The 23638-nt window shown below is 41.1% G+C and overlaps 2 protein-coding genes across 2 annotated transcripts in view; both read right to left on the bottom strand.

Moving 5' to 3' along the window:
* Window positions 1-652: 652 nt before the first annotated feature.
* Window positions 653-3589, bottom strand: MLNR (motilin receptor; the record flags this gene model as incomplete). Its single annotated transcript, XM_082498585.1, has 2 exons — window positions 653-810; window positions 2824-3589. 2 exons carry the CDS (start codon window positions 3587-3589, stop codon window positions 653-655), a joined length of 924 nt encoding a protein of 307 aa, XP_082354711.1.
* A 2096-nt stretch (window positions 3590-5685) lies between these two features.
* The window catches only part of FNDC3A (fibronectin type III domain containing 3A), a 123553-nt gene continuing 105600 nt past the window's right edge, over window positions 5686-23638 (bottom strand). Inside the window, exons 16-26 of the mRNA XM_082481638.1 lie at window positions 22880-22948; window positions 21399-21517; window positions 19296-19401; window positions 19033-19208; window positions 17925-18038; window positions 14952-15101; window positions 14584-14867; window positions 12333-12542; window positions 10760-10926; window positions 9508-9635; window positions 5686-6680 (exon numbers count right to left, since the gene is read on the bottom strand). Coding sequence (XP_082337764.1) covers window positions 6366-6680; window positions 9508-9635; window positions 10760-10926; window positions 12333-12542; window positions 14584-14867; window positions 14952-15101; window positions 17925-18038; window positions 19033-19208; window positions 19296-19401; window positions 21399-21517; window positions 22880-22948 — 1838 coding nt within the window. The 3' untranslated portion in view covers window positions 5686-6365. The remainder of the gene's footprint in view (window positions 6681-9507; window positions 9636-10759; window positions 10927-12332; window positions 12543-14583; window positions 14868-14951; window positions 15102-17924; window positions 18039-19032; window positions 19209-19295; window positions 19402-21398; window positions 21518-22879; window positions 22949-23638) is intronic.

Here is a 23638-nt window from a genome sequence, read left to right as displayed (position 1 = left end):
TATTTGATCGCATGGGTCAGACCAGAGGCTGCTGCACAGAGGAGATGCTTTCCCAAGGGAAAAGTCAGTGAAACTGCCCGGGAAACTCCCCTTCATGAATACAAAGCCAGGTACTAAAAATATACGCCCTATTCTTCCAAGGATGTTCAGGGTGGTGGGTGATTTCTTTTGCGTCCTTTCCTTGCAAGACTGTGTTTTGTAAAATCTCATTTTATAAGAAAACCATTTTAAAATGGCAAAGACTGTCTGGGAGTTTTACCCATTACTGCACCCGAGCAGAGCTGCCACCTCAAACTCTGTCCTCCTTTGCAGTCCTCGATGTTATGATTTTTAGCAAATACTAGAAATCGCACAGAACACACGCACTGAACAACAAGTAATAAACTGAAACCACAGTTTCACTGGCAATTTACTTCAGCTTTTCCTATTGAGTTATTCTTCACAGTTGCACATCATTTATGGTCTCTGCTTGCTCTGTTAACAAAAATACTTGTATTTCAAAGTACAAATGATTACAAAATACCACACACCCTGACAAATGTCCATCCTTTTGCGACTCTCCCATGAAAAGGGAGTCCCCTTCCTTGTCAGGGAATGCCTGGAAAAGCACAGGGCACAGACTCAGAAGCTGGTGGCGTACTCGTTCCTTGTGCTAGCACTGGTCTCCGTGTAGCCACCGGCGTCTTTCGTTACCGTGAAAGCCCTTTCTGCAGCTCGGTGTGGCAACAGCAGCTTGTAGGCTGCTGCCCTGTACTTCTTCGAAATGAGGTTGTAGAGGATAGGGTTGATGGATGCGCTCAGGTAGAAAAGCTGCAGAGCAAATATATTAAAGTACTGGGAGAACAGCATCATCCTGGTGTCCTGGGTGTTTATAAATATGATCCTGCCAATGTGGAAAGGCAGCCAGCAAATTACAAAGGCCAGAACCACCACAGCTATAAGACAAAATAACACGTGATAGTTAAGGAGCCAGTTAACTTTTCAACCACCCAGTAAACTAAATTTTACGTGGCTGATTTTGCAGGTTCTTCTAACCGCTACAAATAATATATAGAAATAACGGCAACAAATTGTTGTAAAACCGTGAAAACGGGAGTAGCATCAAGTCCGATTGTTAGTCTTTCAATTAAAAAGTAAATGGTAAAATCTTCAGCTAAACCATGAGATGAGTTTGCTGAGAAAAATGTGACCAACTGACAGTGGTGTAACATCCATATAATAACATTAGGCACAACAGAGATTCTCCTCGGCAACGTCTGTAATGCCACGTATGTGATATGAAAATGAAAGTCAGCACAAGAAGAGGTGTTTTGGGGGAAGCACACAGCAGCTCCATTTGCTGCAGGGCTGCTCTTTAACATGCCCACATTACTGGAAAAGACCGTAGCGTAAGGGCTGAACCCCGGTCACTCAAGCTCCCACTGAATTCGCATTATTGTACCGGGATGGTTGCTAACGTAAAGACTTACAGTGTAGTCGGTCTATTGATTTCTTTTCCACTGAAGCTCCTACACGTATCCCCAGACAATTACTGCTGGAGACAGATATTTGACTAGATGGATCTCTAGCCTGAGCCACTCCAGCTGTTCTCCCAGTCTTGTGTCGCCTTTTAGCCCAATACAAACAAATACAAATACACTCTTGCAATGGCAACGTAGCAGAAGCAGATGAGGGATAATTAAATAAGTGTATTACTGTATCCATATTTTTAATTATTTTTGTTTATTAATGCACATAAGTAAACCAAATAATCATTCATGGAGCACCCTTTATGTTTCTCAGAGCTTAAATAAAAAAGGCATATAGCCCAAGCAAGTTTACGCCTGAAATACATCCCGGCTGTAGCGCTGCTGGCTCTTTGAGATAAGGAGGAATCGGTCCGGTTCAGTGGGTGCTGAGGAGATTGTGGACACGGGTGTTTCTCTTGGAAACTTGTGCCTACTCCAACGTAAATACCTTCCTCAAATAAGTTAGCAAAATGGCTCATTAGTTTCTTTCTGTTGTGCTATGCTATTTCCATCCAGCTGATTGCATCCTTGGTAAACGAAGCCTCCCATGTAGCACATAAAACCTTTGCTAAAGGTAGAAAAAGAATAACCAGGGCATTTTGGTTTATGCTCATTAATCAATACTTGGATTTATTTTTTCTTTTCTTTTTTCCCCTGCAGATTGGTTGCTATTTACAAACTGTGATCTCTAACTTTCCAGAGCCTGTCGCTAGGTTAATGAAGAAAATAACTAAGAAAATGAACTAAAAATTAACAGCATCCTACATCAGCAGGAAGCGCTTTGTTAGTATGGGATTTGTCTGCAAACAGCTCTAAGGGCTAAGCTGCTGTTTTTCAGCCTGCCTGGGCAACCAGAGGATTTACTCCTAGGAGAGCTATTAAAGACCGCTAAGAAAATCAAACTTATTTTTCAGAAGCAGAAATTTACTACTCAGAGGTGTCGCTGCCCACTGGAAGAGGCTCCTGACGTTACCACAGGTTTTGTGAAGTTGCAGACTACCTTGTACTTGGTTGTGCCTGATAAAATTCAGAAAAAGGGTATTTCTACAGAAGGCAATCACGCTGCTGCTGCGTGTGCAATGCTACACCAGGTGAAGCCCCAGCCGTGAGGGAGCGAAAAAATCTGCTGCGGCGGTCTCTGGGAGCACTGGAGGGCTTGGCAGCGTGGCTGGGATGCTCCCCTGTGCTATCCCTACCCTGTGCTGGAGCTGTGGGTGTTTTGGCCCTGGTCCTGTCCTCAGTCATGGCCCCCCAGCCCTGGTCCTAGCCCCAGCCATGGACCCCCAGCCCGAGGAGGGACGGAGGAGGGACTCACCCAAGATCTTGACGGTCTGGCGGTGCCCCTTCTCCTGGAGGACCGTGTTAGGGCCCCGCAGGCGGGCGTTGCTGCGCCACAGCTCCCGGCCGATGAAGCCATAGAGGACATTGAGGCAGATGACGGGCAGGACGAAGTAGGAGGTGGTGACCCAGAACATGGTGGCCAGGAGGCCGGACTCCATGGCCTGCGGGGTGGGCTTGCACTCGCGGCTGAAGTCGGTGTGGTTGTCGAGCTGCTCCACGCCGACCAGGAAGAAGAAGGGGGTAGCAGAGAGGAAGGCGAAGGCCCAGAGGACGCCGATGACAGCCTTCACCCGGCGCTTGGTGACGACCACCTTGGCCTTGAGGGGGAAGCAGATGGCGAGGTAGCGCTCTACGGTGAGGGCGGTGATGTGGAGGATGGTGCAGTAGGTGCAGCCCTCGCTGAGGTAGTGGGAGAGGCGGCACAGCAGCTGCCCGAAGATCCAGGGCCGGGAGCGCCAGAGGCGGTAGAGGTCGAAGGGCAGCCCCAGGAGGATGAGCAGGTCCGAGACGGCCATGCTGCCCAGGTAGAGGTTGGTGGTGGTCTTCATGTCGCGGTAGCCGTGGATGACCAGCACCGTCAGGACGTTGCCCACCACGCCGACCACGAAGAGCCCCAGGCAGACGGCCGTGACGGGGACGAGCGCCCGCACCGGCAGCGCCAAGCACAGCCGCTCGTCGCAGGGCGGCCAGGGCCAGGGCTCGCCCTCGCTGCCGTTCCCCTCGCCGCCGTCGCCCCACATGCCGCCGGGGGACGCGGCCGCCTCAGCCCCCTCCACCGCCGCTGCCAGGCGGGACGCGCCCTGCCGGCGGCAGCGCCGTTCCTCCAGCCCCGTCCCCGCCCCGCGGCAGGGGGCTCCGGGGGGGGGGTGTCCACCGCCCCTCAGGTAGCGCCCCGCCCCCCGTCGCCCTGAGGGGAGCGGAGCACCTCCGTCCCCCGCTTTGAAGGGAGCCGGGCACCGCCGCCGCCTCGGGGCACTCCCGTCCCCTGCTCTGAGGGGAGCCGGGCACCACCACCGCCGCCGCGCCGCCTGAGGGGAGCGGGGCAACCGCCGTCCCCCCGCCCTGAGGGGAGCGGGGCATCGCCACCCACCGCTGCCCTGAGGTGAGGCAGGCCCCGCGGTCCCCTCGCCCTGAGGGGAGCCGGGCACCGCCGCCCCCCGGTAACGGGAAGGGAAAAGCGCTCCGAGCCGCGGCGAGATGACACGGCAACAGGACGGACCGACAACAGCGAAAAAGAATGATACTTTTATTTTCCACAGATTTTTTTCTTTTTTTCTTTTTTTTTTTTTTTAAAGATACTTTGCTACATAGTTTATGTATTTTCTATCAGACTACACAGGTTCGTCTTCATGGAGTCCGACGTTGTACAATTGTAAAGTGATATGTTTGGTAGTGTATCTATAACGTTTTAAAAAGTGTAGTTTTTATTTTTTTTACCTTTTTTTTTTTTAAATTTATTTTTTGGAATGTACAGTATATGAGGTAAAATTAAGATTACATTAAAAACTGTCTTCAATGCAGTAATACGCACTGAGGCTCAAATGGCAAATACACTATTAAATGACTATCAAAAATAGGAGCTCATTTGAATTTTACTATGAAAAACATAAGTCACTGCAGATTAACTGTAGTAACAAATCTTACCGTTTTAGACATTCAACCGTAAGAAATCTCTGGGCTGTTACACGCAACCTCATTTGCACTGCCAAACATGGCACTTTTAAGAAGGTTCTAGAAAACATCAGTTATCGCGGTATCCTGCGGGAAAGTATCAGCCTATACACGTACAAATGACAAATTCAAAATAAAATGTAAACATACAGTACATTTTAAAGACAGATCGTTCTCGCCACGTGGAGGCCAAGTTCTTCGCCAGTTCTTTTTTTTAAAAAAAAAAAAAAAACCAAAACGAAACTCAGCAACATTATTCTACAGCACAGATCATTGGACATATAAACAATTACAATACATGCCCGTTCTAATATAAGAGAAATTCTTCAGAGATCTTCAAAGCACAAGACAGAGGTTCCTTTTTTTTATTATTATTATTAAGACCAACAGAAGTGTTTAATACCATTAAAAATGCTAAACTGAACACAACTAGAAGTCATTAATGATCCACTATCTTGTAACTCAAATAAATTAAAAGTAGCTAATTACAAAGTGTATAACAAATAACAGAAGTGTGATGAGACAAGGATTTTTTTTTTTTTTTTAAACGATAGCTTCACTACAAGCTTTGTGTCACTGGCAATCATTGACACCTAGCAAGATGTTTGATGGGATACTTGATAAAATTCAGTCTGGTCATTCAAGAACTCACAAATGCAAGCTCACAAAACATCGATGAGTTATGCAATTGCAAAGTGCTCTAATGCAACATTAACTACATGCAATCAACAATTTGGTACAGTATCCAAAGAGACATTACATTAAACATTAGGATCTCAAGAAAAAAGCAGCTTTAAGTTTTCTGGTGCAAATTACTACACTTCGTCTTCTTATTTGGTGCCCCAAAGAAAGAAAGAAAGAAAGAAAGAAAGAAAGAAAGAAAAAGAAAAGAAAGGAAGGAAGGAAGAACAAACAAACAAAAAAAGGCAGTGCTTGATTCTGGTGGATATGGCAAGTGAATGTTGGGGAAACAGCAAAATTTCAATAATGAATTTGATCTCAAAAATCTATTAACTAGCCAAAATCAGAGGGCACAGACACCTGTATAAACTGCATCCGATCAAAGGTCAGCTTTGGAAATGTGTTTTTCAATTTAAATAATAAGTCTAAGAAGTTCTCTCACACTCTCCCTTCTATATTCGTAAGAAGTAAAAGAGGCATTTTTGTAAGTAAACATCAAATCCTGGGGGCAAGATAAACCACTTGTGCCATCCCCTTGTAGTCTTTCAAAAACATCTACTTGCAGTGAAGAACTCCACATTTATCAGATAAGAAGCTTCCTTCATGTATACTCTTCCATCCAGTTTATTATTTGCTGCCTGAGAAAAGCCCCTTCTGTTTTTTTCAGCATAAATCCTGCTTCCCAAATAATTAAGACAAATGAGGAGGTAGAAATACAGCGCTAAATTGCTTTCACAGCATCAGATTAATATTGTATACAGCACTAGTTTGTTAGTGTAAGTTTTAAATGCGATCTACACATTCTTCCCTGTTATGTTAGCAACCCTTAAAAGTATGGGCCAGGAAACCATTTTTTTTTTTTTTTTACACTCTTGTTTACTGGTCAAACCCTTTCATTAAATACTGCTTGCCTGCCCCGTATAGAGTTTGTACTGCAAGAAGGCATATTAAAGAAAAGATTGTATTTCTGTGGCTTGCGTTCTAGCAACGTGTGTCAGCCTATACCTACCAGTAAGCATTTTAAAGTGGCTGAAAAGGTCTGCATCAGTCCCAATGCCGGTGCTAAATGCCTGGTTTTGCGAAAGCAAGAGAACAGAATTACTTTTAGATTATGAGAAAGTAAAATGTAATGGGCAGCGTTCTAAAATAAATCTCTTTTTTTCTTCACTTTATTACGAAGTACTGAATGATAACAGCAATCAGAATGGAAAAGATAGCAAAAAGTGCAAGGATGACAGCAGCGCACACTTGGTCGCTCTGTGACCATTGTGTCCTTGTGGTTTGCACAGTGTCCTTATTGGTGCTTGCCGGTGGTTCAGTCCTCTGAGAGATGAACAGCACTGGTGCGCTGTAGGGGCCTATCAGGTCCTGGTGACCTACTGTCTCTTGGCACTGTCGAATGGCACACGCACGGAAACGGTATTCACAGTTCAGCTGGAGGCCTGTGTATCGGAATGAACAGTCCGGACCCTTATAAATCTGGCAATAAAGGAAAAAAAAAAAAAAAGGATACATCAAATAAAAACGCCTTACATACACCTATATATCTCAGTATGGTTTTGTTTATGGTGATGGTAACTGTAACAAGGATGACTCCTCACCAGTGTTTTCACCCATGCAAGGAAAAGTGGTCAAAAAGCTCACAAATGCAATTCAAGTGCCAGAGAAAGTCTCCAGTCCTTTTGGTGAAATATAGGAAAAGAACTACAAGTGCTTTTATGGCGTGATGAGTGCACGCCAAAGAAACCGTCAGAAGCCCCAGTGTTACAATGTTTTTAGTGACCACTTACAATGTAAATACTCCACCATGGCATGTAATATACAATATGGTATCACAGAAATTTAAGTAATTAACTCTGTATCAAGCTACTTCATTGATTAAGTCTAATCCGATCCAACATACTTCGTTGTAGTTAAGACATCGTGTGTTTAAAATACTGTAATTTATCCTGATAAACATTGTATCAGGACATCTGCAAGGAGTTCTCTCTGTGATTCTTAAGTCATCTGTGCCTTGGGATCTGATGACATTATTGGGGTGTTCTCCATGGGCCTCTCGGTTGGCTGTTTGACACCAGGAGCCTCTCAAGTGCAGTTCACAATTCTCTGGCACGGAGTGCCTAATTCGGTGAAATCTAAATGCTGGTTTCTCAAATTAATGAATTTGCAGCTAGGTAAAGGTCCTGTAAAAGCCAACAAAATCCCACGCGGGCGCAATTTTCTGTTTATAGGTATATCAACAGGTACTGTGCTATTAGGTAGGTAGCATAGGACAATTTGATTTCTCTTTAAACCCCTTCGCCTCCCCTGCCCTCAGGATTTGTTTTATTTAATGGGGAGCAGGATACAGAAAAAAATCACACCATGCGGAAGTTTTCCCTACAGTTATCATACTGTTAAGACAGTGTTTCACAAATGCAAACTACCAACCATTCCATGAAAGAAGCGGGCAATCTCTTCTGATTTTGTTGTCTGAAGGGCTGTTGCTGTGCCCGTGGCTACCCATAGACTTAGCAAGGCCTCTGGCAGCCACGCAGCTGAGCTTTACTGCAATCTACAACTGAGAGAATTTTCTTTCTCTCATGAAATTGTTCCCATATGGAGTCAGGGCAGGTCATCGGAAGTGCAGCTTCCTCAAAATTCTGCTAATTTGTGTCATGCATTTGGTAGCGAGCAAACAGGCCACAGCCACACATCCTACTCCAGCTCCAGCTGCGCCAGCTGGCATGGGTTACCGTCCTCAGCTGCTTGTCCCCAAGTGCCTTGCCAGAAGTTGCCTTCCCCTCAAATGTGTTTGCTGGGGTATTTATCAGGTTGCTTCTCAACCCCTTTGACTGATGTATATAGCTCAAAGAGCAGATTACTAACTGGTTTTGTCTGAAGCATGTAGGGAGCAATGACACGAGCAACTTGGCTGACAGATCAGGGAGAAGGAGGAGAGGAGAGTGAAGTTTTGGCAGGGGAACAGTAGTACACAGCTTGGAGTGGACTTCCAGGCTGTTTACTTTTTGTCCATGTCAAAGAAAATTGTCACCATCATGCCCAAGTATTTTAAAGGCTGTTTCCACGGTATTTACTTCTTGACTGTTCCAATTTCAATTTTTGCAAACTAGTCTTCTCGTTTTATTTTAATTTACTGCACTAAACTGTTCTGGAGAGGCAAAAGGAATCATGCACCTCAGTCTATTTGTTATTTCTAGCCTTAAAGCATCATCTTTATTTTCTTGTCCAGCTGATTGGGCAAGGCACACTACTCATCAAAGCATGATTTGACTGTGTCTAGAAGCCACACAGACCACACCTTACATACTTCATGTTTCATTAAGAATTTTAAAGTTACAATAAAGAATATTCACATGGCAAGGCAATAAACACCTTGGATTATGGTTCACCTTTTACTGAAAAATTTAACAAATGGACGTAACAAAGACAGTACTACACTAAAGGTTGTGAATTATGAAAATATTAAGGCCTGTAATCTACCAAAGCACAGAAAAAATCTATTTAGTATTGACCTATAATAAAATTACAATATACCAGAATTAATTGCATTTCCTTTCTGAAAGGAAACCTGCTTGCTTAATGGTGTGAAACACAGTTTCCAAGCCTAATTTCATGTCAATTATTAGGCAGTTCATAAGGAAGCAAAATTAGCCCTGCACATCCTCTTTTAAATAAAGACTAATTTGTAGCTTGGCATTTTGAACTGCATCTTTGGATAACCAAACCTGAAATTAAAACATGCTCTCAACTGCTTGACCCTGCATGCCCTACTACTGAAATGGTAAAAACCTAATTAGTGAATTGTATACAAAAACTTTCCCTACACCTGAATATCTACGTTGTATAAGTAGGGGGTCTTTCCTATCTGCAGCTCTCTGTATAGAAGTATGACTTTGACAACACCAAAGCTTTTATAATATTGTTTACTGCCTTCACACAAGTCTTAGTGCAAAGAGAACCCTTTGCTCTTTTTCTACTAAGTCTCAATTCTGCACCATTGGGTGGATACTTTCTTTTTGTCAGTTCTTCCCATTAGTGGACAATTTCCTCACCACTTGAGGTGTCGAGTTGTATTTAGTAACCATCAGTGTATCTCAGAGAGGCTGCAACTTACTGCAGTATTTGTATTACTTAAATCTCTTTTCTCTGTGACAATGGTTTTAGGAGACACCACCTTATATTATTTAGTAACAAAACATTAGCATGGTGACTAAAAACATACTGCAAACCAATAATCTTTAATCTAAACTAGTTATCACAAATACTAATTGAAGAAAAATACAATAACTTAAACACATCATACCTGTTTGAATTCCGAGTCTTTGCCCACCATGACCTGAAGACAGTAGATGACTGGATCACCTTTCATGGGCTGCAGAACCTCCCATGTGATTTCACAAGTGTGATCGTTTATTCTCTCTATCCTTGGTGCTGCAGGGAGAAACCACAAAAGTGACAGCTAGCTCTCCTTTCCCCAACGCTTCACCTTGTATTCTAACGCCTTGTAAAAATCTGTATTCCACCTGCTATTTTGTCTCAGCGAAACAAAAGATTCAGATTCAAATGTATTCTTCCTACAACGTTTTGTGCAACAACAACTACCAATTTGCACACATCTCTGTTGCTAGTTTGGGTATCATCCAAGAGAAACCAAGTAAAATTTGGTGTCTGCAAGTGTATATCGTATGCAAAAAAAAAAAAACCCAAAACCTGCTATGCTTAAAATTATTCTAAACATGCTAGGAAGAATTTTCAGTTCAAATTATTGTGACAGCCTGTCACTCCCTCCTGGGAAGCAAGGACTTGAAGTACAAACCTTCTTATGTCAAAGAATGTATAAACCCAAAGTCTCTCCTTTTTGGAGCGAATACTTGGGTGAGACCGCACCTGGAGTACTGCATCCAGCTCTGGAGCCCCCAACATAGGAAAGACATGGACCTGTTGCAGCGGGTCCTGAGAAGGGCCACAAAGGTGATCAGAGGGCTGGAGCACCTCTCCTATGAGGAGAGGCTGAGAGAGTTGGGGTTGTTCAGCCTGGAGAAGAGAAGGCTCCAGGCAGACCTTATTGCGGACCTTATCTCCTGTAGGAGAGCTGGGGAAGGATTTTTTACTAGGGCATGTAGTGATAGGACGAGGGGGAATGGCTTCAAACTGGAAAAGGGCAGGTTTAGATTAAACATTAGGAAGAAATTTTTCACTCTGAGGGTGGTGAGGCACTGGCACAGGTTGCCCAGAGAAGCTGTGGATGCCCCATCCCTGGAGGTGTTCAAAGCCAGGCTGGATGGGGCTTTGAGCAACCTGGTCTAGTGTCAGGTGTCCCTGCCCATGGCCAGGGGGTTGGGAACTTGATAATCTTCAAGGTCCCTTCCAACCTAAGCCATTCTATGATTCTATTTTAGGGTTCAGGTAATTACACAAAAGGAGCGTTCCCCTACTATCCCTACCTGCACTTGGAAAAGGGCTTAGCATTCTAAATACCCCAAATACAACACAATACCAAAACCAACTTGTCACCCCCCACCCCCACCCCCACATGAAAAAAGCAGCACCTTTACCTTTCAAGGCAGCTGGAACAGATTTGGGAGTAGTGAAAACATATTCTTGAGAAAGGGGACCTTCACCAGCTTCATTACATGCCTGAATACAAAATTTGTATGATGTTGACTCACTGAGTCTTTGTACTTTGTATGTATGACATGGTCCTCTGTATAAGGATACAAACCTGAAAATGGAAAGAGTAGCTTATTTTAAACACAGAAATGGACTACAGTCCATACACAGAAATGTAGCTGCAGTATTGTCTTAAAATCTATTCCCATCATTTCCCAGCATCTAATGAGAAGCCCAGAAATACTTATTTCAGAGTTAAACAGTATTCTGGCATTACTATAAAACAGTAATCTTGTTTTCCAGGGCCACATTTTTATTTCTCACGTCTTTGAAATAAAATCTGTTTTACACAGAGAGTACTACAGACAGTCACTTGGCAAAAATGATCTTAAGCATTTTCAGAGACCCTCCTGTGCTTGAAACAATGGGAAAAGATAGCAGTTCTCTCTCTCAATCAGCTGTGTGCACTGCTTTCTTTTTGTGCCCATCTACTCCCGCAACACCGTTAGCTTTTCAAAATTAGGTAACTCTCCCTTACTACACCTAAGAAAGGGTTATGGATCCAACTGCCCTTGTACATCATTGTCAGAGATGGGTGACCGATCTACAGCTCACTCAGACCTACACCGGAGGTCAGAGTCACACTTGGAGCACACACCAAGTCCCATTCTGAGAGCTTTGTAGACTGGACACTCTCCTTCGTGTTATAATTCTTACATAGACTGATCTTGGCAGCTCTCATTTGATTTTCAATTTCGGTATCCCCAGGACACAGCACACGTTTATCTCTTTCTGTGGGGGTTATCATCTACTTCGACTTTTTCTTTTCTTTTAAATGTAAAAGAGATGGTACCTGCACACGACCTAGTCCTTGGTAATGGCCATGAATTTCTTTCCAGTTAAGAGTCTAACTTCTTTTCCTCCTTACAGCACAGCAATTTCACCTAGCAGATCTATTTTGCCTCACTGTTAAGCCAAAGCTTAACCCAGAGATTCAGACACGGCACATAGTGTAGCAGAAGTGTTCATTTTACCATTTAGGCAAGGGTACTTGCTGTACCATCTTAGCTTACATTCCGATTTAACATGAGAGGAGGGATACCTTAAAATAATAATTTGTACCATATGAATTTATTTTCCACTAAAAATAATTGCATTTAAAGACAACAGAGACTAAAGAATTCCCCCCTCCCAATATCAAGTATATAAAATTCACAAGACTGATTGGACTTGATACTTTGACAAAATACTTAACCAAACGTGAGAGAGAGAAAAGTGTGCTGATACGAAACTTTTCATTAAACTCCTCATATTGAACTGTAAGTAAAAAAACTATGAAGTTTTTGATCTTGTACTTTCCAGCACAGAACACTGGACCCTTCCTGCCTTGCCAGACAAGATGACCTCCTATGTCTGTTGTAAATTCCGCAAAGCATACGGAATTTTGCCCTTTGCTGCCATCTCCCATGCATCAGACCACAGCAATACACAGCAGCTTAAAGTGACGCCAAAACCAACCTTCCATTCTTATCCTCCATTTGAAGGTGGTACTGAATGGAGTCAGTTAGTGCTTTTGCAGTTCCCTCTCCCCACTTCAGCTTAAGAGTCTGAGAACTGTATGCAGCACATTCCAGGCGAGGTGGATCTGGGGGGAGAGGCTTTGTTTTCAGTTTTATGGTGTGGCTGAAAGGACCCGCTCCGAGACTGTTCAGGGCTTGAATTCGTACTCTAGGTATTTGGAAAAAAGAAAGAATAAATTCACTTGAAACTAGATTCTAAAAAGTTACTAGTCATTTCCGCTATTCACATTCAAGAGAGCATAATGGTACCAAACAGATGGTACTTTCTACAATGAAGACTTTTATCAATATTATGCTTTGATAGACTGTCATGAATATGCAGGAGTGCCACTTTCCTTGCCACATTTTAAGGAGCTGGATTGATTCAACATAAAAATATGTTGGCATATTTGCATCATTCACATTAGCAAAAAGATGCAAAAGCTTTATCAGCTACTTCCAAGAGTGGTCCATCTTCCTGACCCCGCAGACCTTGTACCAATATTTTCAATAGCCACATTGGAGAGAGGAGGGAAGGTAAAAAAACCCCACCACCAGAAGAAGTGAATCCATATCTTTGGCTATTACATCAGGTGAGTTCAAGGATGACTACAGGAAAATTTTATGGGCTTTTTGGAACATATCTGATTCATGTGAAAATAAAGTGATCGTGCCCAGCTACCTCTCTTGCTCTTTTCACTGGTAACGCATCTCTGGGTGCCTGCAAACACAAGCCATCTTGGGTCTGCTTGGAAAGGGAGAGGGGGAAACTAGATGTCATCAAAGGACACACGGCTGTTTGTAGAACTCAAAATTCAGGGATAATTTTTTTTTTTTAATGCTTCATGGAAAACAATGCTGGCATTAGGTTTACAAGGAAGAAATAAAAGAAGTAGCCACAAAATTTATTTCTAAAAAGGAAAAAGCAGAAAACAGAGAAAAAAGCTTCAGAAAATTTGAAGCTCTTTACATCTTTACATATCTCACAGGTAGCCATAGAGAGCAAAGCGTGTCTAATCTCATTTTGCAGACTAACATTTGGTTGTCTAAAATAGTATCTAGGTAACTGGAAAAAAGTAATCACAATAATTAAATTCTGAAACAATCAACCACACAATTTCAAAATACTGAAACGCAAATGTGTGTGCAGGCTTATGAATAAATATTTCTCCTTCATGACAGTAATATTTAACATTATACTAACTTATTATAGCACAGAACTAAGGTTAATATATGCAAATTTTTATTTGCACAAAGAGTTGTCAGTGTATTCTATAAAAGCACTCTTGTGAGTAGAAGTACAGAAGTATCTTTGCAATAGAAGCTTCTTGTTTTTCAGTTTGTTGACACAAAGAGTAACAGCTCTTCAAATTGCCAGCATTATTGTTAAATAATTATAAGGCACACAGAAACATTTGTCTTATGTACAAAAAAAGTAAAACCAAATCTTTAACATTAACGGTTTAGAAAACTGCAGACCTGGATGATATCCTAACTATACTGAAATCAGCGCAGGCTTGAATTCTGACTTCAGTGGGATTGACATTGTCCTTTAAGTTTTAACACAGAGGATATGTTTTTGTAACAGGAATGTGGAGTGTCTTCAGGCAGAATTATGGATTTTTACACTTATATTTTTCAGTAACACTTAGGTCAAATGTAAGGGATGATAAGTAACTAAACTTCTTCAAAGGAGATTTCAAATCGATTGATAGGTTTTCAAACCAATATTCTTCATGCTGACTGTCACCCGAATATTTGCTATTTCTGCAGAAAAGGCATTGTAAGATGTGATGAGCTGCCATTAGATCAGACAGTACAGTCAATAAAGACTGGACATGGTCCTTCCTTGGATGGATTTAATCTTGTCAAACAGATTAGAGGCCATCTATCCATGAAACAACCAGTCCAAAACCAGTTATGAATCCAAATCTGTAATCTGAATTCAGTTAAACTGACAAATTAACCAGACAGATACAAAAATAACACAAACAAACTAACATAAATTGCTCTTGAAAGACAATAAAACCAACACTGCTCATCTATTTATGATTATCATCATTACAAAGCTTCCTTTTGCTTCATGGCTACATACTAATGCTTCTCTGAGAGGGATGCAGTGAATAAAAAAATATAAAGAAACAAAACAAATAAAGAATCTGCTCTTGTGGAAGAAACAGTAGGCTGTCAAGTAGTGGCGCATGGCATACCTGTAGGTAGTATCCGGCTGTAAGCCATCTATAAAATAGGTCTGAACCTTCCCAACAGTTAGCGGCTGCTTATCTCCAAAGTCTATGCTGTAGCCAAGGATTTCAGATCCATGGTCACAAGGTTTTTCCCAGCTTATAGCAAGGCATGTGGAAGGAGAATAGTGTGGACTTTCAACTTCATCTTCACTTAGTCCCCAAAGAGAAGTCACAACTGCAGGTACAGAGGCTGGAGTCATACATGCCACTACTTCACTGAAAGGGCCCGCACCTGCAACATTCACTGCCTGCAAGTGCAAAATAGACCATGTTTTTATGGTGGGGGCAATTCCCGTTTCCAGATTTCACTAACAACAGTTTTAGGTCTTTACCTGAACCCTGCAATAGTATATGGTGGCAGGCAAAAGTCCTTTCATTTCACAGTTGAGCCCAGGCCCACAATAGGAGATCTGCATGCATCCTTCCACACCGCCCCACTCCAGCCGATACTCCGTGATGTCAGCTCCGTTACTCACTGGAACCTTCAAAATGGATACAAACAGTTAGAAGTTAAATTTGCTGACTGAAAAAAAAAAAAAAATCAACCAAACTTGAACAACTGGTTTTTTTTTTTTTGTGTTGGTTTTTTTTTTTTTTTTTTTTTACAGGAATGTTACCCTCCTATTTCTTTGCTGATTTTTAATGTAGTACAATACAAATAAATCAGAATACATTACTGGCCTTGGGTCAGCTATACTTTAAAAACATTATTTTCTGTTGCAGACTACTCCACACCAAGTAAGTAATTGTGATTTCAGTTGCTTAAATACAGAGATCATTTAGCATGCAGCAGTTAGCTCAGTAGCCTGAATGGTCAATGGCAAGAGATGATCTTCCTGAGAGGGCGATGTAGGGTACTAAAGTTTTCACTGACTGGGTCTGTAGCACAGGGCTGACAACGTGCAAAAGCACACTGGTGCCAGTGTCTTCACATTACAGATGCAAGGACTTGTCCTTTGAGGCACATCACATCTCTTGTGCATGGAAACTAGGTTGGAAGCACAGTGGGAAGCAGAAAATTGTGCACTCTGTCTTTTTGCAAGATAAAGTTGCAAAGCAACTAGGACAGGCACCTAAGCAACAACACAGACATGGACTGAAATGCCTGCTCGAGTAGCCTATTTTTCTTCACTACCTGCCGCAGGAAGCCAAACTTAGCCTCCCAATTTTGGTAGTTGAATGGTTTTCCATCCTACTCAGAAATAATAATTTGAAGTGCAGTTAAGATCAAGCGTACCAGTGCCAGGCTAAGACAAGAGCCTATGGAAGATATCGGCAATCAATGAAGTAATCAAGAAAAAAAAAAAGACAAACTAAAAGCCAAAAAAGCCCACCCCAAATCAACAACAAAAAAATATCTTAGATCATGAAGAAAATAGAAGAAAAATGTTTCTAGTGTTTTGGGCTAAATATTCAAAGACAGCAATCACACTGAGGTGCAGATAATAATTGCTCCAAAGCATGTTTTTTCTATCCCCTTCTTTTGAAAGAACAGTATTCACTACTTTCAGCATTAGGCTATAGGGAGATAAGTGACTGAATACAAACAGCATTTCACAGGATAACATTTGATGCTCCTGAGCTGTGACTGACAGGGACTCCCTTATCCTTCCCTAATTTGCAATGATATATGTTGGTCATACAGCAGGTATGCAGCTGTACGCGGCTGTGCAACTGTCAGTGAAGATGAAGTCATTTCTCAATGTTACCCCTGTTGCTGGTGTAGATCTAGTGGAGTTCACCTTAACAGAAGTAGGGGAATCCAAGCCAACAAGTTCAGGGATGACAACAAATTGGGGGGAAGTGTTTGATATGGTAAAGGGTATGGCTACCAGAGGAATTTCAGCAAGCAGGATCTGATACAAAACTCAGGAAGATGAAAGGCAAAAGCTAAGTCCCGGACCTGGGATAGAACAGTAGAGGCTGAGGAGCAACTTTTCCAAAAAAATAACCTTTGTGTCTCAGTGAGCAAGCTGAATGTAACTCAGCAATCTGATCAAGGCTAGCTACGAACTGGCTGTATTAGCAAAAGAACAGCAGCGATGCTAAACGGAGAAGTGATTCCCCTCTACTCAGCACTTGTGAGGCTGCATCTCCAGTACTCTGTCCCATCTTGGGCTCCTCAATACCACATAGACATTGACATACTGGAGTAAGTCCAGTGGAGGGCCACCAAGGGGGAGTGCAACACATGACAAAAAGATAAGGTTTGTTTGCTATTAAGATGATAAGGCTAAGGGGAGATCTTACTGCTGCCTTCAATTACTTACTGGGAGGGTACAAAGAAGATGGTGTCAGATTCTTCTTGGAGGTGGCACAGTGGCAAAACAAGAGGCAAGAGTCAACTTCCAGTAAAAGATATTTTGACTGGACATAAAGGAAAAAAAAAAATCTACAGCATGATACAGTTTGCCCAGAGACAGGTTTACCTGGCTGCTGAATCTTCAACCTGGGAGGTAAGTAAAACTTGACTGGACAAGGCCCTGAGAAACCTGACCTACATGTGACGTTAGGTCTGCTTTGAACAGAAGGCTGAACTAAATGACATCTACAGGTCCACTCCTACTTAATTATTCCATGATTCTATAAAGCAGACATCTAACATTGGTCAAATTAATCCCACCTGAACTTTGTAAGAAATTTCTTCAAAAGGCTTTGCCTTGTAGACAATTAAGGAGAGCTCCTCTGACATACCCAGTAGGAGGCATGAACTCTAACTTCCAGGTAAAATAGTTTCATCTTTTGTTTCTGTAGAGTTCTGTAACTCAGATACTTTACTCCATTTCAAGCCACTGTAAAGCTCTGTTTAAACTGTATTCCCAAATAGAATCTTCCTTTTTACAAGCTTAATTTTTATCTATTGCATTTTTTTAATCAGACATCTAAATACTATGGGTTTATAGGAAGTCTGTGAGGCTTTTGCTACATTATTACTGATGTAATTACATAAAATTAAATCAGCTTATAAAAACAGCAAATGTACAATAATCTATTGTATTATGTGGATATATTTGCTCTGAGGAAAGATAACTACATTAAAGAAAATTTTTAAGAAATGCAGTGCAGTTGTGGCAAAACTCTTAAACAGAACAGCAAAGTAAGATCTCAAGTACCTGCAGGCTGCCAACTTGCAGCTGTCATATAATGGTATGATGAATAACTTTTAAGGCTTCACCTACCAAGTATTAGATAATCAGGTAAATATGTTTAAAAATGTGATTAAAATACAGTCTTAAGCTTTTAAAGTTGAACTTAAAAATGGAGAAGACAATAATGTTAAGATAGGTGTAACACGGCATTCTTACCTCCCACGACACCTGAGCACATGCAGCAGATCTGCACGCCACTTGAGGGGGCTTGCACTGATCTGGTGGTCCAGGTGCTGTAGTTATTTCACATTTTTCCGAATAAGGTCCAAACTATTAAAAAGGGAGTTGATACAACTAATTTGTAAAAATAAAATCACTGCTTTTTAAATAATAGTTTACTATAGTAGGAACATATAATAGCAGCCTGAAACTTTTTATTACTTGCTTATAAAATAAATCTTTGTGGACTGTGGATTCAGGATTTATTTAAGTATTTGACTATTCTCCAGAATAGCTGCAAGACTCTTCTTCTCTATAGCAAATTTTCTCTCAGGCAAAACAGGAACGTGCTATCCAAATCCTTCTTTTGAAGTTACATGATGGCTACACTGTAACAGAACACAATTTGTAACTAATCTATCTAAAATAAAGGATTCAAAAAATGCTTGAGCTATAAACACTCTTGGCAGAGGGGGATAAAATGTTAGGTCAGTGCTTTAAAGCCTTAAGCTGCAGACCTCTCTGCAAACAGTGTCAACTGGTGATGATAGTTTTTATGAAGATAAGAACTTGGATACAGAATTAAATAAAGCTTGTTCTACAGCAACAATTGACTTAAACACATTTAGTATGCCAAACACAGAAAATATTATTGTATCTGATAATCTGAAGTTAAACTAAATACAAAAAAAAGAGAGTCAGGAAACACTAATTATTATCTTCTACAATACCAACAGCTGTAAAATTAAAGGACAATCCATTTACAAAGCTGTATACAGAAAATAATTTACTACCTTACTTCACATGAAATTAAAGTTGCAACAATGCTTTGATAAAGTACTTGGCATCTCCCAACCATTTCCCAATGCTATTATTCAGATATAAGACATAATTAGCTATTTTCTCTTCCCTTCATCTAAAACCCCCTTTATTACAAACTGATGTTTAATTGCTTGTTCCCACACAACAATAAGCTATGTGAATGAAACGACTCTACATTAGGAAATCCTCATTTTAAAATTACTGCTAAATGCTTCTTTTAAAAGAGAAGATCCTTAATAATGATTGCAGTCTCTGCAACTAATTTCATTTCAGACTGCCTTACCCCAGCCTTGTTAGCTGCTCGCAGTCTGAAGTTGTACATCCTCCCTGGAAGAAGGCTGCCTACTGTGCATTCAACATCAGAGCCTTGGTAAACCTCTCTGTGTTCATCAGTTTCTGTCTGAAACATTTCCAGACCGTAACAGGTAATGGGTGAACCCCCGTCTACCTGAGGTGGTCCTAAAAATAAGAAAGAAAGGCTTATTTAATTTTAACACATAGCACATTTGGATCCCTCGCACTCAGTAATAGTTGTAATACAATTACCCCAGCGCAGCTGAATTTCTCTTGCTCTTGGTCTACCCTGTAGCCTTGGAGGCTGGCATGGACCAGGAACCACTGCCGGTGTCTGCACCAGTAAAGAATCAGATGCCTACAAAGCAAAGACAGATTAATGAAGTTATCTATACCAAAACAAGCACTATCAATTACACCACAAGTAAAGGCAAATACTTGAGTCAGAAATCGGATCTTCCATTTTTTGAACTCAAACACATGAAGATGCTGAAGTGATGTGGTATGTTTTTCTCATGATACATGCTACATAACATTTCTCATAAAACACACTACAGTAATCACCCAACATGCAAAATTAACCTTTGCTTTTGTGTTTTGGAACACATGAAAGGGATAGAATTCAAAACAGTACTTAAGTATTAGTACAAACTTATTATAGGTGCTTGCAATATGACTTGTTTAATGTAAAATTCTCTTTCCCATCAAACTGCAGTTTAATGGTTCCTAAAACCTTAATCTAAGAGTTGTATACTTCTTTCTGTGTAAAAACCTTTCAGAAAGCAAAAGTGGGCAGAAATCCATCAGAAGATATTAAAAAAAATGAGATTTCAACTTTCTGATTGCTTAGTAATAATGTGTAACAAACTTCCACCTCTGATTTGAAGTGCGTTCAAAAATACATAGCATAACAACACCCAGCAGATGGCATTGATTATTCTGGATGCAGACAGAGATGAGTCAGAGACAATGCGGGGTTATTAGCTTCAGTGTCATACAGAACAAATACAAAGTTGGTAAACCTTTTAGGTTACCGGAGAGATTCATCTTAGAGTCTCATTTCACAACTGCTTTCTACATATGATCCATAAAGAGCAGATTGGAAGCTCTGCTGCTTTTCAGTTCCTTTGAAATGTATTGTTGCACTGAACAACAGATGCTATTTAAAAAGCAGAATATTTCTCAGGAGGCATACATCCACAACAAGCTACAGAAAAGTTTCATTACAACTTTCTTTACTATTCTTTTGTTGATTTCTGACACCTTCAGAAAGTATCATGACTTTCTGAAAGTTATCTTCTCTTTGGTACTCCAATAATGTTTATTCTAAACTAACAGGGTTGGGCTGTGGGGAAGGAGGTCGGCAGAGCAAAAGACTCCAAAGACATACATGCGCTTGTGGTTAGGTGACTGGGAGGTATACCGCCTTCCCTCTCCCCCTGTACAACAGCAAGCTGAGCTACGGCGAGAGGGAAAGCATTGCAGCTGAGCCAGCACTGATGGTGTTCAGATTTATTCTTAAGCCAAGGCAGCTGTGGTCAAGGCTATCTTTGTGGGAGACTTCTATGTGGAGGAAGAACACATGAATTTCATATAGTAAAGGGGGGCTGGGGAAGCAATGGCAAACACCAAGAATGCAGGGTTTTAAGATTTTCAGGAGATCAGCTTGGCAATGAAGCCCCGCTGGAAGTCTGTAGAAAGCCAGGGATGGCTTTGTTACACTCACTGCTGGGAAGAAGTGAGAAGAATACAGCATGACTTTTGGCACTGGAAGTTGAACTACACCACAGAGGTGACACTGCAAGCGTGTGCGTGTGTGTGTATAGGAGGGAGCATAGTAAGGCACACCCAATTGTTTGGGAATACTGAAATGTAGGGCAACGTAAACACTTTGATTGTGGCTGAGACAGCATGGGAAGAGACTATGGAGCACAACCCTGTTAAGCCTCAGGAAACACTCTGTCCTCCCCAGCCTGCTGGGCTGACTTGGCTGCTCCAACAGGCTACTCCACTGACCACATGGAAAACATTAAATTTACACTGCTGTCTTGGGTTAGGCCTTAAGAAATTACATTCTATCAACGTATCACACAGGAAAAGACATCATTTCTGTTTCTGTATATAAGAAAAAGCGCTTTAAACAAAAGATAGCATCGGAAAAGAATATTCACATTTATTTCTTTAAGAGATGGGCAGAAATTTGAAACACTGTGCATCAATACTGGAACCTTTTTGAGGTACTAATTATGGCTACTGTTTTAGGCACTTCTGTACAATATTTTCGTATTAACTACTGGACTAGATTTTCTTAAAGAGAGAGAAATCTTATTTACTAAAAATATTAGCTCATATTACCATGCTTTGTCCTCCTTCCCCAACGCAATATACACGTAAGCGATAGGAACAGCCAGGATTTAGTCGGTCACACACATGTTCCCGAGCAGCTCCGCTGTATACCGTGTCCCATTTGTTTCCTGAAAGGTTAAAAATAAGTGTGCGATGAACCAAGGCGTAATTTGCCACACTTCAGTACCAGCCACAACAGGTATCCGAGCTTCACTAAATAAACGTGTGCCTGATGTTTATCAAAAATATTTAAGGCTTGCTTTTAGTTTCCCAGAAAAAGATCCAATCATTTCATAAAGCTAGATTTCTAGATAAATTTGTGTAGATCTGCTGAAGTGAAATATCTTCCTTATTTGACATTCACATTAACTAGGAGAGAATTTACTTTTAATGAAGTAGTTATTACTGGGCCAGCAAGCACATTCAAACATCATAACCAAATAAATAGGAAAGATACAAAAGCAAAATTTTCCACGGAAAAGAAACTTTTAATTACAACGTTAATTTTGCAGACTGTAACTACAGTTTACAATTGATAAAGCTTGTTCCTGTATTCCTGAATGGCCCCACACCACCTGAAATACTGATTTCATTCTTCGTTATTCAGGCAGATTCTTAAATCAGATACTCTTTAGGATTCTCTCTCTCTCTTTTGAAGAGATTAAGCAGGGAACCTGGGGACTTTCAATTAAATCTCCAACAACTCAATACATCACAGAATTTAGAGGACTGGTAGTGAAATGTAATGCACAGCTCACTAAATCCGCATGAAAGGCTCGGGTAAATAATTCCAAAAGTGACTTAAGGTGGACACACGATGGAGTAAGGAAAGTGATAGACTTAAGTATCAAAAGAACCACAGCTGAGACCCCTGACAGGCCTGCCATTACAATTTGGGGACAGTGCATTGTCTTAATCTGACACAGCACTGGAGAAGTATAAACTTTCATTCTCAATAAGAAAATGTGTTTCTGAGTTCAATAATGTTACTTAAGAGGTCTAGATTTTCAAATAATTTAGCTGGATAGCTTTATGTCCAGTTTAGAAATATTTAGAAATTTCCCTTCTGTATGAAAGGGCAGAAAAGCAAATAGTAGAAACACTTATCCTAACTGCACTACTGCTCTCCTTTAATAGTGACAAACTGAGCACAAGTTTCTCTTTCATCTGTCACATATCCAACAGAGCTACATGGCCCTGTCTTCTTGCCCTAAAATATCTGAAATGTGTAATTTCATTTGCAAAACAGAATACACCTAATTGGTAAGTTAAACATGGAGCATCTCTTTCGACAGAGTTTTGTGGGATCTTCTTTCCAAGCCATAGAAAAAAACCCTCTGGTATACAAGCATCATCATCCCTATTTTTCTAATGGCAGTCCCTGGCAATAACTTTCCCTATCATAATACACATTTTACTCTTCCCACAGGTGCACATAAGCAGAGAAGAACACAGCTGAACATCAACATACGCTCCTTCCTAACACTTACCGTTTAAGCCTTCAGACATTTCCACAACATATGTATTTATTGCTGCTCCTCCATTGTCTTTTGGTGGATCTATAAAAAACAGCAATATTCCAACTAAGTGAGGTAAATTAAATGGTTTTGTAGCTTTCGGGCAGAATTTACAAAAGGCAAAATCAACAGCTGACTGGAGATGGGTGCTTATTTAGACAGATAGCATCCTAACTAGCCGTAGCGTAGCATCCTAGTTCAGGACAGCCACAAATCACTCAAATTCTCCACTATGTGAAGCTGTCAGCCCTCAAACCTACTTTATACTCTACAGATGAAGAGCAACAAGTGAATCAGGCACCTGGGAGATGCCACAGCAAACATTTCAGTTAGTCTGAAGCGCTGTAGAAGGCTGCCTGATTATGGGTTTAGGAACGTAGATCCTAATGGTCCTGTAATTTGGACGACAGATAGGAAAAGGTTATCATACTGATTTACATATAAGAATATTTCAAAGTTATTTAAGGGCAGGATTTCAAAAACTTAAATATTTTGGGAGAGAACAGAAGTCAGTTGTTCTACACTGAAAACCTAATCTCTTAAATTTTTAATGCATCACTAGAAATTGAGTGCACTATCCTCCCTGGTACAATACTCATGTACAAGTTACAAACCTACAGACGTATCTTTGACATATAATCCTACTGCTCTTTCTCAGAGCTGACTTAAGAGGACAGCAGAATTAAAATAATGTGGAAAATCAACATTTTGGACAAATATAAAGACAGCATG

Source organism: Vanellus vanellus (assembly GCF_965231255.1).
Source record: "Vanellus vanellus genome assembly, chromosome: 1".
Classification (NCBI taxonomy): Eukaryota; Metazoa; Chordata; class Aves; order Charadriiformes; family Charadriidae; genus Vanellus; species Vanellus vanellus.
This window is presented reverse-complemented; position numbering and strand designations above follow the sequence as displayed.